The following is a 13,760-nucleotide window of genomic DNA, read 5'->3' as shown; positions in this document are numbered from 1 at the left end:
ACCACGGGAATTTTAATTATCCAGAAAAAAGTTTGAGTTTGAGTTTTTGGCACATGTCCCATAAAGCAATAAAGAACTCAGCCTTTTTCAACATCTATGATCAGCAAGAACAAAGCTGATTAACAGTGTGCCATGTCATAGATAAACAGTACCTTTTTTTTTTTGCCTTGAATTCTCCACAATAAATTTGCAAACTGCTAAACAAACAAACAAAAAAAAAACAGTACATCAACTAATATAAAAACCTTTCAACTAAACTAACATATACAATTGAAGACCACAAGAAGCAGTCTTCGCAGAATTGAAGTGGATAGATCCTATTTACAAGGATAACACATAGTCTGCACAATGAACCACATTGTGGGAATCCATTGCTATGTTTACCCAAAATTGCCTTCAAATCATTAATCAAATAAGACAGTAATTGTCAAATAGAAATTAATAAATCCTGGTGGCCAAGCCCTATGTAAAGGATCTAGAGTTTGCTTCATATCCCAGTAAAAAAATAGAATTTGTATTAAATTGGTAATGACAATAAGTCCATTCAGCTTTAATGAGTACCAAACATTTCAGAAAAAAAAAGAGTAGTTGGTTGTTATGGAATCGACACAACAAACAAGTTATCAATTGGCTAATGATAATGACGACCAATTTCAACAACTCCATAAACAGAATACTACTGTTAAACAGGATAGAAACACAAGATTACTGAAGTTAACATTTCAGTGGTCTACTGCCTACTGATCTAGCCACCACAGGAAACAATAGCAAATAAATCATGAAGTAGCGTCTTATTCTCATTTAATACGTTCTTTTATTTATTTGAAATTCACATTTTGAAAAGGCAGGGTAAAGACCTGTATCTTTAGTCTTTATAACTGAAAGTGTTTACAAAATGTATGTTAAATTAAGCTCTAAAAAAAAAAAGGGTATTGTATATATGTCCTAATTTCAGATATATTCAATTTTGAAAATATCACTAGCATATTCCTTGGCTATTTTTTTTATATATTGTCCCTCCTCTCCCCTTCCACCCCTCCCTCCCCAAAGTTACTAGTCAGGAATGTAAGAAAAAAAAAGTGAACAAGTTGAGACGTTGATATTGTTATGAGAAAATGGAAAATTACAAAGTTACACAGTAACAAAAAAAAAATCGCACACTAGTCAATACAAAATTGTAGACATTTTTAATTCAGTATATCAGTTGACCATTACTACAAAATCAAGTGTTGCCAAGATGTTCAGTTATAAAACACCAGAATGATCATGTTTAAAACCAGCCTCAAAAATATAACAAACAATCTTAAAGACAAGAATGGTATAATACAAAGCAGGGATTTATATTGAATTCAAAACTATCATTTGTCTAGTGATTCTGGCAATATTGGGGGTGATATAACACTGAATCTACTTTGAATAAATACAGGTACCCTTGACGCTACCCTACAACATGGGTACTAGTAGCAAATCATTATTTAATCACTGGCATTTACATTGAAGCAAAATATGCATGTAAATGTCTTTTTTTTTTTTTCAGAGACCAAATATTTATTGCTACTTGAAATGCCAACATAATAAGCTAAAACATGTGAAAGATCATTAAATGAGTTACAGTGAAATGAAATTAATTTTTGTTTATACAAGTCAGCAGCCAAGCTGAACTTTTTTTTTTGGGGGGGTGGGCTATAGATACTGCACTCAGAAATGGGGAAAATAAAAAACCCAGGATTTATCAGACTGGTTGCTAACCTCTATGCCAACACTGGTGACAGAAAGTGGTGAGTAGGGGAGAATTAATTCATTAGCAAGCCTGACAGTTAATGTGTGGCCAGGTAAGAATTACCCACTGCCTTAACCTTTTCATACCAAGAGCCCATTTACATAGAGTACAGATCCACTCTCTGAATTTCAACCAGAGCCTTTGTCAGTCAGCCATGAATGTAGTAAGTACATTAAATAAATAACAAGGATGACACGCAGCCCTGTCATTCTAAGACTACAACTGATACTAACTCAATCATCAATCTTTTGTTACAAAAAAAAAAAAAAAAAAAAAAAAACTTTCAATTATGACATGTATAGCAAGTTGTTATAATGCGATTCATCATATAAGTAGTAGTACAGTTGCAGTTTGCTTTATAACTAAAAAAATAACAGCAATGCTGCCAAATTTCATTACAGACCAAAATATTTTGATCATTACAGAGGTTGATAACTAGCATACTAAACTCAACCATTCAGGTCAAACAGGCATATCTATTATCATTCTTATATTACACATACATAATCAATCAACCATAACATTTTTTTTTTCTATACAAAACCATACATCAGTGCCATATATAAATTATATATTTTTTTTCCACAAAGAGTTTAAAAGAAAAATTACACATCTGAAATGAAATAATGTAGTTAATGTTGGCATTTCAATAGTCAGTGTCAGTTATATGTGGTTTGAACATATCAACCTGACAGTCAATATTGAATACAGCTAGCTATGAAATGTGCATTTATCCTACACATGGTTTCAACATGATCTGAAGTAAAATGTGAAAGGGGGGAAACTTCGAGAAAAAAGGGCGATAAATCTGTCATACTGAAGGAGTTAAATAAAATAAAAATAACTTTTCACAAAATTGTACAATCATCAGCCAAACTGAAACGAGAATCCTGGGAAGCCACCGCTATGCGAGTGACCTCCGTGGCTGAAGTGGCCTGAGTTAGGATGTCCACCAAAGCTAAATCCAGACATGTTGCCTCCTCCAAAGAAAGCCTGGAAGATCTGGTTGGGATCCACTGTGTCTATAAAAGATGAAGAATATTCAAGATGAATGTGTGTTATACAAGATAATCAAGAAAAAAAAATTATTAGCATTATTTTGTCCTTCACTCCTGTGTGTCATGTAGAAATAAGCTTTTAAAAAGTCCTTAACCATTTCACAACTAGAGTTGCCGTACTGGTAGTTTACTAGTCACCAGCAATCGCCTTCTTTTTTTCATTTACGCATGTACTGCAAACACAACTCAGCTTGAACTACGAGCCCCCTTCATAGGTAGCCAAGCCAAGCCAAGTTCAAGTGTAATTGGCCTCTCGACCACACTTCCCACAATAAATGAGAACCAAGAAGAATCCCAATATTTAAAAATAATTGAATATTTGTACATTCAATTTTATCGCACTATTTAAAATAAATCTAAACAAATTTATTAGCTGGAACAGGCAGAATGAAGATTTATGTAATAGAGTTTACAAAATGTTTAATTTTTTTGGTTTATCTGCCCAATCAAATGGATTTTATTTCTTTACTTCTAATAAAAGAGATTGTACTATTTTCTTTTTAAAAAGAAAAAAAAAGTTGAGCTTTTTATTTAGTTTACATGAAAATATAAAAAAATATAATTGTCAACAAGAAATAAAATAAACTCACCAAATCCCATTCCACCTTCTTCCTCTAAGTCTTGTCCACTGTCATAGCGGGCTTTCTTTTTAGCGTCAGATAATATACTGTAGGCTTCACCAAGTTCTTTGAATTTTTTCTCTTCTTCTTTTTGTTTATCTACAGTATCATGTGAATGACGATCTGGAAGAAAAATTTAAGCAAGGTATTTATTTTAATCACAACTGAAACCCTGGATTCCTAATTAATAGTTGCCAAGCAAGCCAAATAAGTCAGCTATGTAAACAAAGCACCCAAAATTAGTTAGCTCTATACATATCCTCTAATGGACAGATATAATGACCTATAGTGAAACCACTCGATCCACATACATCCTCATGGAACATAGGGTCTACTAGCCTCATGGAACATAGGGTCTACTAGCCTCATGGAACATAGGGTCTACTAGCCTCATGGAACATAGGGTCTACTAGCCTCATGGAACATAGGGTCTACTAGCCTCATGGAACATAGGGTCTACTAGCCTCATGGAACATAGGGTCTACTAGCCTCATGGAACATAGGGTCTACTAGCCTCATGGAACATAGGGTCTCTTTTGCTAGTCTTTTAATCGCTTCCCTGCCCTCTCAGCTTCATCTAGCCACTGAGTCGCCATGTTATTTTTAGTCTTTCTCACGTCTTGTAACTTCTGGGTTCCAACCTATGTTCCGTTTAGCTATGTTGGAATTTTTTTTAATGTGTGTAACCAATTCATCTCTACTTTAAAAACTAGATTTCGTCTAAAAGAAACAGCTTTCCATGTCACAAAATGAATCAGCCACATCTTTATTCAATGAAGACACGATATATTTTTCCATGCATGTTACGCCATATTTCATAATAACATAATATAATAATGAAATCTGCATACCTGGATGATGAATTAGCGCACGTTTTTTGTAGGCTTTCTTGATTTCATCTTCTGAAGCAGACTTGTGCACACCGAGTATTTTATAGTAGTCCTTCCTTTTGCTCTTTTTTAATTCCAGTTTGGCAGTTTGTAATAACTGCTTGTTTTCTGGGGACAAAGACAACAGATAGAAAAACTTGAGGCATAAATAAACATGCATGCTGCTTAAATGAGCTTGAAAACATTATATACATTACAAAATTTGTCATATCAACGTTCATTGTACTGAATAAGCCATTTCTCTTAAAGTGCTTGCTTCCTGTGGAGCTTGGAATAAAAGTAACCCTTTCAGGCCCTGCGACCTCTTTTTTTTTTCTGTGGCTCACGTTTTCTGAGGATGTCATCTGACAAGCAAATTGACCAACAACTAATGTCAGGTACCCATTAGAGCTGGGTGGACTTGGGTGCACCCTAAAAATCCTGTCACAGTCTCATTGACATTGAGTATTATTTGTTCACCTTGGGTCAAGAAGGGATAGCACAAGAAAAAGAGGAAGTGAGAAATACTTAACTCTAGTCAGTTTCCTTAAGTACTCAGTGCAGTATACATATAATTAAAGTTCCCATTCGTTACCTGCTGTGATGCGGACGTGATTTAGGATTGTAATTGTCCTTGGTGTGAGATACACATATTCTAGAGGACCACATGACCTTACAATTGGTAACCAGTATGGACCTGCCCTAACGTTACAAATGGTGTCACAGTATGGTTATGACCAGTAAACAGTCATAGTTTGTCTCCTACACAACACAAATATCACGAACGTTACAAATCCCAATCTTCAGCAGGATTCAATCCCGAGACCTCTTGGTGCTTTACAACAATGTTCCATTATAATAAACTAAGAGAAATAAAATGTGAAATGGTCAGTCCAATGAAGTTTGATACCACAAAGTTGAAATGTATGGTTGCATGTCTACCTCTAGTTTTAGCCATTTTATAAATCTGTTCATAATCTCTCACAGCTTCTTCAAATAATTCTGTATCAGTGTAGCTGTGATAGAAAAAAAAATGGCATTGGTCAATGTTCATAATTATTGTCTCTTTTCAATTTTTAATTTTAGTTTGCAATTATCAATACTTGCAACCTTTCTTTCTTTAAATTAAAAAAAAAAGATAATTTACCATTTGGCCCTTCTCATGTACGCTTTAAGATAAGTGTCATCCAATTCAATGGCTTTAGAGCAGTCTTGAATAGCTTCATCTAATTTATTGAGCTGAAAAAAAAATAATACACAATTGTAAACTAGAGGTTTCTTCTTTTTCATCTAGTCAGCTTTTAACTACTATGCTGTAACTCTTATGCAGTTTGTGCCAAATAAAAGTAACATGCTGTAAACCAGAGGTCTAAAAAAAAAATTTAATTTATATACAACTAGCTGGATATGATCCTCGGCCTGCATGCCTTAGTTTGGGTATTACTGATCTATTGGATTGAATTTATATCTACCATACATGGAGAATGTTCCCTTCACATTTTTTTTATTTAGCCAAGAAATAAAAGTAGAGTATGAAAATGGGTGTACCCATTCAGTAACATATTAATAAATAAAATACTGTGAAAACGGGTTTATCCGATTTAGAAAAAAAAAAAATAGATTCTCTCAAAAGACACAGCATACAATATTCTAATTCTGACATAACACTGAGGAGTTTGAAATGGGCACTATCTTTATTGTTGCAATATGTCTATAGCAAGTCCAAGCCAGTGCTTGCTTGACCAGTTTTCAGTAATGACTTGGTTTATTTAACAAAAGGAGGTGTCTGTATTACCCAATACCACCTATTTAACTGTTGCATCTACTATCTCTTGATATACCCATAACTATTTTGGTTCTAAAATAGTTTCAACGTCCTAATACTAGCATACTACTCATATATTACAACAAAATTCTATACCATTGCCTACCTTTGAGCAAACAGTGGCTCTATTACAGAACAGCTTGGAATTTGTAGATTTGTTATTTGGGTCTATACTCAGCGCATCTGAATACAATTTGTAGGCATCCTGGAAGTTGCCAGCTCTGAAGGCAGTATTACCCTCTTCTTTCTTTAGAGTCAATGCTTTTGCTTTCTGAAGAAGAACAAAAATAGTCCCAAGTTGGTGAACTGATTGATGCCACACTTGTAAATGGATTTCAAATAACCCTCAACATTAAACAAAAAAGTGTTAAATACAAGAGGAATTATTAAAAGAGGTTCAGCTATGTGAATCATTTCATTATAGATTTATAGACTAAAATGTAGTAGTTCCTCTTTTCAGACCTTGCGATCTATAGCACTTAACCAGTCAGCCAATTCCCACCATCCAAATGTATAGAATATTAGTAAACAAATGGTTTTATTTCTGTCCTCAAAACTGAAAGAAAGACAATTACCCTAAAAATATCTTTTGCCTTGTGGTGATCTGGAGCTCTTCGTAAAACTTCTTGAAAATGTTGGAAGGCCTTCTCTGTGCTGTCTTGATAATAAAGACACATGCCTCGTACATATAGGGCATCTGCATTCATTCCTTCCCTTTGTAATATATCACTAGAAACCAAAGCAAAAAAAATTAATTAATTAATAACCGTGTCACACAAGCCGTAAATCTGTAAATACAAGTTAACTTAGTTACAGGGTTACCTCCTCACCATTGAGAAACTGGTGAGATTTCAGTGGGAAAAATAAATTTCATTAAGAAAAAAAATGTAATTTTTAAAGTTTATGTGAATTAGCAACTGGGTTAGTATATTAACATTTGAGTACAACACCAGAAGGGTCCTCCAATTTAATTTGAATGACTTTTTTAAGATGTTATTATTAGTCATGTTACCTTCTACACTCACAACCGTTACCTACTTTGCTAATTCTTGTGCTTCTTGATATTTTCCTAATAGGGCTTGAGCCTCAGCCTTTTGAATTTTAAAATGGAGAGCAGCTGTGCAGTGTTCTATACATCGGTCAAGATAAAATATTGTCTGAGAAATTAAAAAAAAAAAGATATGAGAACAATTACTCTCCTTAAAATTAACCTAGAAACCTTTAGAGAGCTCTTATGTCCTAGAAAGCTCAATTAGTATAATTAGAATGACATCGGCCTAACTGAAAGAAATCCACTAATCTCAATCCTATTACAGAGCAGTGGTTGTGATCCCATTTTTCATTCAACATAGGATACACATATGGCTGCTTAAGTCATTGATCCTGTGTGTTGTGTTTCTTTTTATTTTTCTTATTATGAAGTTGGTGGTTTCAAATAACTATTCCTATATCTGTGATGAACTGTGGTCTCTAAATCAGTCAGCCTTCCACACAAATTGTCTTCCAAAGTGGTGTTCTGGGGCTAGTAACTCATTCTGACTTTTTGATAAAGTGAGCAGCTTTGAAATACATAGTCAGCATTCTCTACGACATTCCTCAAGAGCATGTTTCACTAGTTCCTACATTCATCTTTTGGAATAAGCTTTTCATTGTATTCCATTTGTGCTGGGATCCATTGAAGAACAGTTTTCTTGCTAATATTGTTTGATATAAGAGGCATTTTATTTTGTAATGTTTTTGTTAGTATTCAGTGCCAAATAATTCTGCCTGACATGACAACTTTTCAAAAGCATATAGATCTACATATATTTTTTTTTTTACATAACTAAGATATTACAGTGCATGCTGTATAAAAAACAAATACGTGTACACACAAAGTAACACACAACACAGTACTACGATCTAGGGCATTTTATTTAAAGTAGAAGCAGAAAAATAAAAAGGAAGGTCAAGGTCAGAGTGTAAACTACTCTGTTGGCAGACCTTGAGCAGAGATGTTGGGCTGTAAGTAAGTAAATAAGGAAACATTGGAAAGAAAAAATAATGGCAGAAAGTCAATGTTAAACGACACACATAAACATGATGTAATAACTAGTCAACTTACAGTTCTATAGTCTCTCTTCTCAAAATTAGCTTCTGCTTTTGATATATGTTCTTGTACTTGAGATGCAATATTTGACTAAAACACATGAAAAAATGTTAAGATAATTCAAAAATGTTAACTATTCATGAAATACTTGCATCACTAATTCAAAACCTTAAGCCATACCTCCTGGATAGCAACTGTGTTGTTTGGTTCAATCTCAAGTACATGTCTGTAACTTCTGAGTGCTGCGACTGGACTACCCAAAGCTAAGTGACATTTACCTTCCCTTAGATAACCCTAAAAAGAAATATGTAACAAAAAAAATTAAAGGCTGTAAATTTTTTTATAAACCTCTACCACCAACTCTACTCCTAATGTGATGTATAAATTTCTATATTTATTCGTCAATGGAATTAAGGAAGCTCTTTGCTAGAGATTTACATAACTGATGGTACCTGGCCCAGTTTTGACTCCTTCGCTGGGCAATCGTAAGTCAGCAATTCTTATATTTTAATGCAACTCTTTAAGTTGCTGATTTATATAGTTTTAAAACATTTTAACCTTCGCAAGACAGCCATATGGTTGCACACAAGTATGACTGTCTCTCAAGGGTATGCATCTGACCTATTTAATTTAAATGTTAATTTGAAATATTTAACACAATATGGAATAGGGCCCAACTTTGAATAGTGGATCACAAATAATTTCTCCTCTTGGAGTAAAACTGGTGATCACGTTTTTTTGGTTTTTTTTTTAAACATCTAGAAATGGCCACTGTAACATTTAGTATTTCATTTGTTGACCAATAAAGTCTATAAAGTTGTATTTTTTGGATGAAAAACATAAATTGGATAATACAAAGGACTCAAGTTTCTTCTGGGGTATTTTCTAGAGCTTAAGGTTCAAAAGATGGAATAGGTATAAAAAGAAAAAACATAACTGTTAAGAAAGCTTTGTCTGCTTTCAAGTCATTGTTAGGCCTCTCACTGGTTGATTGGTCATTGAATTAACATCTCTGTCAAAGTGCCACAACAATGAGTTTCAAAGCAAAATTGAAGAGACTTAATTACTAATGTCTGCATCATTACAACAGTATTTAAGTTCCTGTTGAAGTTTTCTGGCACTCTAGTACAACATCTAAACTTAATCTCAATAAGGTCTGGTTAGGACGCAATAGTTTCAATCTATAGCTATTGGCTTTAAAATTATAATCATAATGCTCCCTAACACTAGAATAATTCAAATCCATTCTCTTTAGTGCTATTTAGTCACTATACAAGTCAAAATTCAGTGTCATGTTCAAACTGATGAAGCTGATTTTCTGTGATTTTTTTATCTTAGCAAACTGATTTGGCATTTATGTTAGTGGTATATTTATTAAGGTGGTGCTGATGAGCACTTTATACAGTTTTGATTAGCATTTAAATCAATAACAACTCTTTGATTTTTGAGTTTGAAAATAATATAATAATCTTGGTGTGACATTAACATATGCAATAATTAATGAAGAATGAAATTAACCTTGACAAAGCCTGTATCCAACTGTAGAGCGTACTGTGCGTCTGCTAAACCATCCTTGAATTTGTGTAGCATGATATATGTTGCTGATCTGTTTCCATAGTATGCAGCACAGTTTGGACATAAATCTGTTAATCAAAGCAAAAAAAAAAAGTTTATATTATGCAGAACAACATCAGCAAGGAATTACTGCTTTCAAATTGTACTTACTTATTGCGTCTGAGTAGCATGCCAATGCCTCTGAATATTTATGTTGTTTGTAAAAAGTGTTGCCTTCTTCTTTTTTAGCCTCAGCCAAATTCAGAATTCTAAAATTGAAATAACAAAGCAAGCTGTTTGAGAATACATTGTTAAAAAAAAAAATGCGGTACAAGAATACATTTATTTATAAAAGGGACAATAAAAGGGAATATGGATGATTAACATTCACAATTTTGTGAAATTAGAATAAACAAAACAATTTTGAGTGGTTAATTGCTCCATTCTGATTTCACTTCAGTGTAATGGGTGAATGGCTACAGGAATCATTAAGTACTAGATGATTGGCTGCTTTACTCCATAACAGCACACAACTACTTGACCCAGATTCTATGGACCTCCAAATAACAATCACATATAAATATATATAAAGAGAGTATATTACAAAGAGTGAACTGGTCCTACAATATTTGTAACTTCTCAAGTCTAGACAGAATGAAGCTCTTACTTATTCAAATGTAAGTTACAATAATTATTTTTTATCATCAGTTGTGAAGTTTCCTATTTTCTAGAATAACACCAAATTAAATTGCTTTAATAAGATCTCATTTATACTAAAACTAGGTCTAGAAGACTATACTATAGATCTACTTGAATCTACTCTAGACTAGCTAGTGACCAAGTCTAATACTAATGGACTTGAATCATTATTTAAAATTTATTAAATATGATATTCAATAATTAATTATAATATAACTAGGTCAAATTTAAATTTGAAGGTTGACAAATCTGAGTCAATTGACTAGAGACTACCAATACAGAACAGATTCTAGATCTAGATAGATCTAGATTCTTTAAATTATTTTTGAAACACAATAACCTAGATCTACTTTTTTTTTTCCCACACCTACTTTTTTTTTGTGGGACAATAATTCACAATACTGACAATAGAATAATATTCCTAGAATTTCTAGAATAGATTCTGTTTCTCAATTAAAAAAAAAACAATTAAAGGTTTCTAGATTTAGACTAAAATGTAGACTCTAGATCTATCTTATAAAAATTATAATTAGTTAATTTACTTAATCTATATCAAGATAAGATGTCGCTTTAACTTCGATATTTCTTATCGTAATTTCCCAGTCCGTTTTCTAGGTCTTTCTATTTTAATTTTAGCTCAAAAGGAAAGTAGCCAAAGTCTTGTGATGTAAAAGAAAAATACTTTATAGATCTAGAGTATAATAATTTAGATCTTTAGAAACTATTTAGAAAAGAATAAAACCTAACCGTTCTTCTTCTATTACAGGCTCAAGTTCAAGATCTTGTTCAGCGTGTTCTGTTTCGTGAGGGAAATCCTCGTTTGTCATTTCCACGTCCGACATTTTACCTCTTGTTGAGCAACCAGGATCTCGCGATAATTTTTTTTCCCGGCGTTAATTTACGAGAAAGCGGTCGAGGGGGTTGGAGACGGCGCAGTAATCTATTAGATTTTTCCGATTATTTAGGACCAAATATAATTTTAAAAATACATTTCGCTACTTCAGTTCTTGTTCAGTTCTTGTAAAGAAGACATGGTGGTAATTATATTTATAATTAGATTTATTATTTAAAAAAAACAGAAGTATTTAGGTTTAAATCTTTAAATATTATTTTTAACCCTCCGATGCTAAATAAAAAAATAAATCTTAAACAAATTAATTACAGCCTATTCATCTTCTAGCTGTTTCATATTATTATCTAATCGGCTTTTAAAGAAATAGATATCGTAAATCTAGTCTAGATCGTAGATGTATATGAAATTCTGAAAGATATTTATTTTTGTATTTATAGCTTCAAAATAATTATTTTAGCCTATAGTTCACAGTAGACCGACAAAACGTAAAGATGCATATAAATGATAGAATGAATGAATCACGAGTCTTTATACTTAATATTGAGAGTATGGCAGAATAGGTCTCTTCACCTGGCAACAAAAATCAAATTTTATTAAGCAGTGATTCTCACCACACTTTTATTGGGTGTTCTATCGAAGGCTCTTAGGTGGCTTCTGTTAACTGTGCGCTGGGATGAACACTTATCCCGCACGGGAGACGACCGCACACCAAAAGGCATCATTGGCAAAAAGTATTTATAAGGAAAAGGCAGCAGATGGACTCTGAAAGAAACTGTGGGAGAGCTGCCACAAAGGCTGCGGGACACACATTTGAGGACCAAAGAAAAGCCCTTATTGAAGAATGGCGCAGAAGACGAAAAGAAAACTGAAATAGACCGATGGAAGTCTGCACTGACGAGATGCGGACAAAATCTTCTGGTCGCAACTGGGTCAAGTGAAATACTGCAGTCATCCATATCGAAGACATATTGCCATTATTATTATTAGTCTATCAGTGCCTAAATATAATCGTCTTTTTTTTTTTTGGTTGTTGTTTTTTTTTCTTCTTTTTTTCTTACTTATCTTAATTTATCTTATAAATTGCAGATTTATCCTTCCTTCAAAAAAGAAAATAATTACGTCATATGAGTATCCTTAATAATAATAATAATAATAATTTTATTTATAAAGCGCTGCATTAACAAACAAAATGTAGGCTCAAGGCGCTGTAATAACATTACAAACACAAACACGACAATACAAATAAAAACTAATCTAAAAAAGTTTTGATCTAGCCATGCATGTTAACCAAAGACAAATTCGCGCTGCATGCTAACTCCTCGGTTTTTCTGACTGATTCAGGCAACCCGTTACTATATACGATGGCACTAACAGGGAAGGATTCGAGCATCTGTAGCCTACCAATTCATATTAACATATGGGATAAGAAACACGCCTTTATCTTTGCGTCTATATAAGAAAGCCTTAGTTTATTAGATTGTTTTTGGATTTGTAAGTTATGGGGGACAAATGCATGCATGCAGTCATTTTTTGGTTAGCTGAAAGGGGTCGAAGTAACAGAAGTGCCCCACGGAAACGCTTTAAAGACCAGCTTAGGCGCCAACTAGCTTTGATTAACATAATATAGAAGAGAGCACCTGGTTGCATATTCGGCCTCAAAACGATACAACTGGAGATCTCTCACAAAGGCCGCGGGATACACATTTGAGACCAAAAATAAAATCCGCTGCCGAGGACAGATATATGTAGACGGCAAAAAAATTAATCTAAATCGACCACCGGCGGACAATGGTTGTCTGCGTTGGAAGTGGCAAAATATTTAGGCCTATATGTCGTAACTGCAATGGGCCTGCCTAGCCATAGGAAATACTACACTCCTCATTAATCTTCGGACTCGAAGAAGAGCCTTATCAGTGTTTTAAGTGTTATTGCTACTTTACTTTTTAAAAAGCTTATATCAACTCACTTCGTATGGTAAAAAGTTTAAACACGTTATTTTTCCCACACCCATTCTAGGATCAAGCTGAAAATTAACTCTTCATTGACGAAGGTAATACATGAATCAATAATAATAATAATAATAATAAACAATTAGTTAATTAATTACCTACTTTGTTCGTTACAGACAAGGGAAAATAATAATTCAGTATTCCGAGATAGCCTGTAGATAGGCCTAATTGTAGGCCTATCTGTTATTTCTCCCTAACTCATTCTCGGATCAAGTTGTGACTTCAAACTATTTATTAAACTTCATCAAGACATCTTCTTCTTCTAGCCAGCTTTATTGCTGCTGAGCTGTCAGCTCTTTTGCAGACTGCGCCAAGGAAAAAAAAATTGCTGTTTTCTTCAGTTGTTCAGCACTGCCGTACATGGTGTTGGTTATTTTGGGCTGTAGTGGAAGTAGGGTCTGCCT

General features: G+C 33.5%; 1 protein-coding gene across 1 annotated transcript; it reads right to left on the bottom strand.

Annotated features, from left to right (window-relative positions):
- Positions 1–1,168: 1,168 nt before the first annotated feature.
- Positions 1,169–11,396, bottom strand: LOC106060318 (dnaJ homolog subfamily C member 7-like). The gene is made up of 13 exons (XM_013218143.2): positions 11,242–11,396; positions 9,967–10,064; positions 9,760–9,884; positions 8,422–8,535; positions 8,257–8,331; positions 7,191–7,309; positions 6,728–6,881; positions 6,259–6,423; positions 5,475–5,566; positions 5,270–5,343; positions 4,310–4,456; positions 3,429–3,581; positions 1,169–2,802 (listed from the first exon to the last, which is right to left on the bottom strand). The coding sequence occupies exons 1-13, from the start codon at positions 11,334–11,336 to the stop codon at positions 2,648–2,650; spliced, it is 1,566 nt and encodes a 521-aa protein (XP_013073597.2). The 5' UTR covers positions 11,337–11,396; the 3' UTR covers positions 1,169–2,647.
- Between the last annotated feature and the right edge of the window lie 2,364 nt (positions 11,397–13,760).

The sequence above is a fragment of the Biomphalaria glabrata genome, chromosome 16 (assembly GCF_947242115.1).
Source record: "Biomphalaria glabrata chromosome 16, xgBioGlab47.1, whole genome shotgun sequence".
Taxonomy (NCBI): domain Eukaryota; kingdom Metazoa; phylum Mollusca; class Gastropoda; family Planorbidae; genus Biomphalaria; species Biomphalaria glabrata.
This window is presented reverse-complemented; position numbering and strand designations above follow the sequence as displayed.

Coding starts and splice junctions, on each gene's coding strand:
- LOC106060318 (XM_013218143.2), bottom strand. CDS start 11,336: ATGTCGGACGTGGAAATGACAAACGAGGATTTCCCTCACGAAACAGAA. Junction 3,582..4,309: donor TGCGCTAATTCATCATCCAG/GTATGCAGATTT, acceptor TTTTTCTTCCAG/ATCGTCATTCACATGATACT. Junction 2,803..3,428: donor AGAAGGTGGAATGGGATTTG/GTGAGTTTATTT, acceptor CATCTTTTATAG/ACACAGTGGATCCCAACCAG.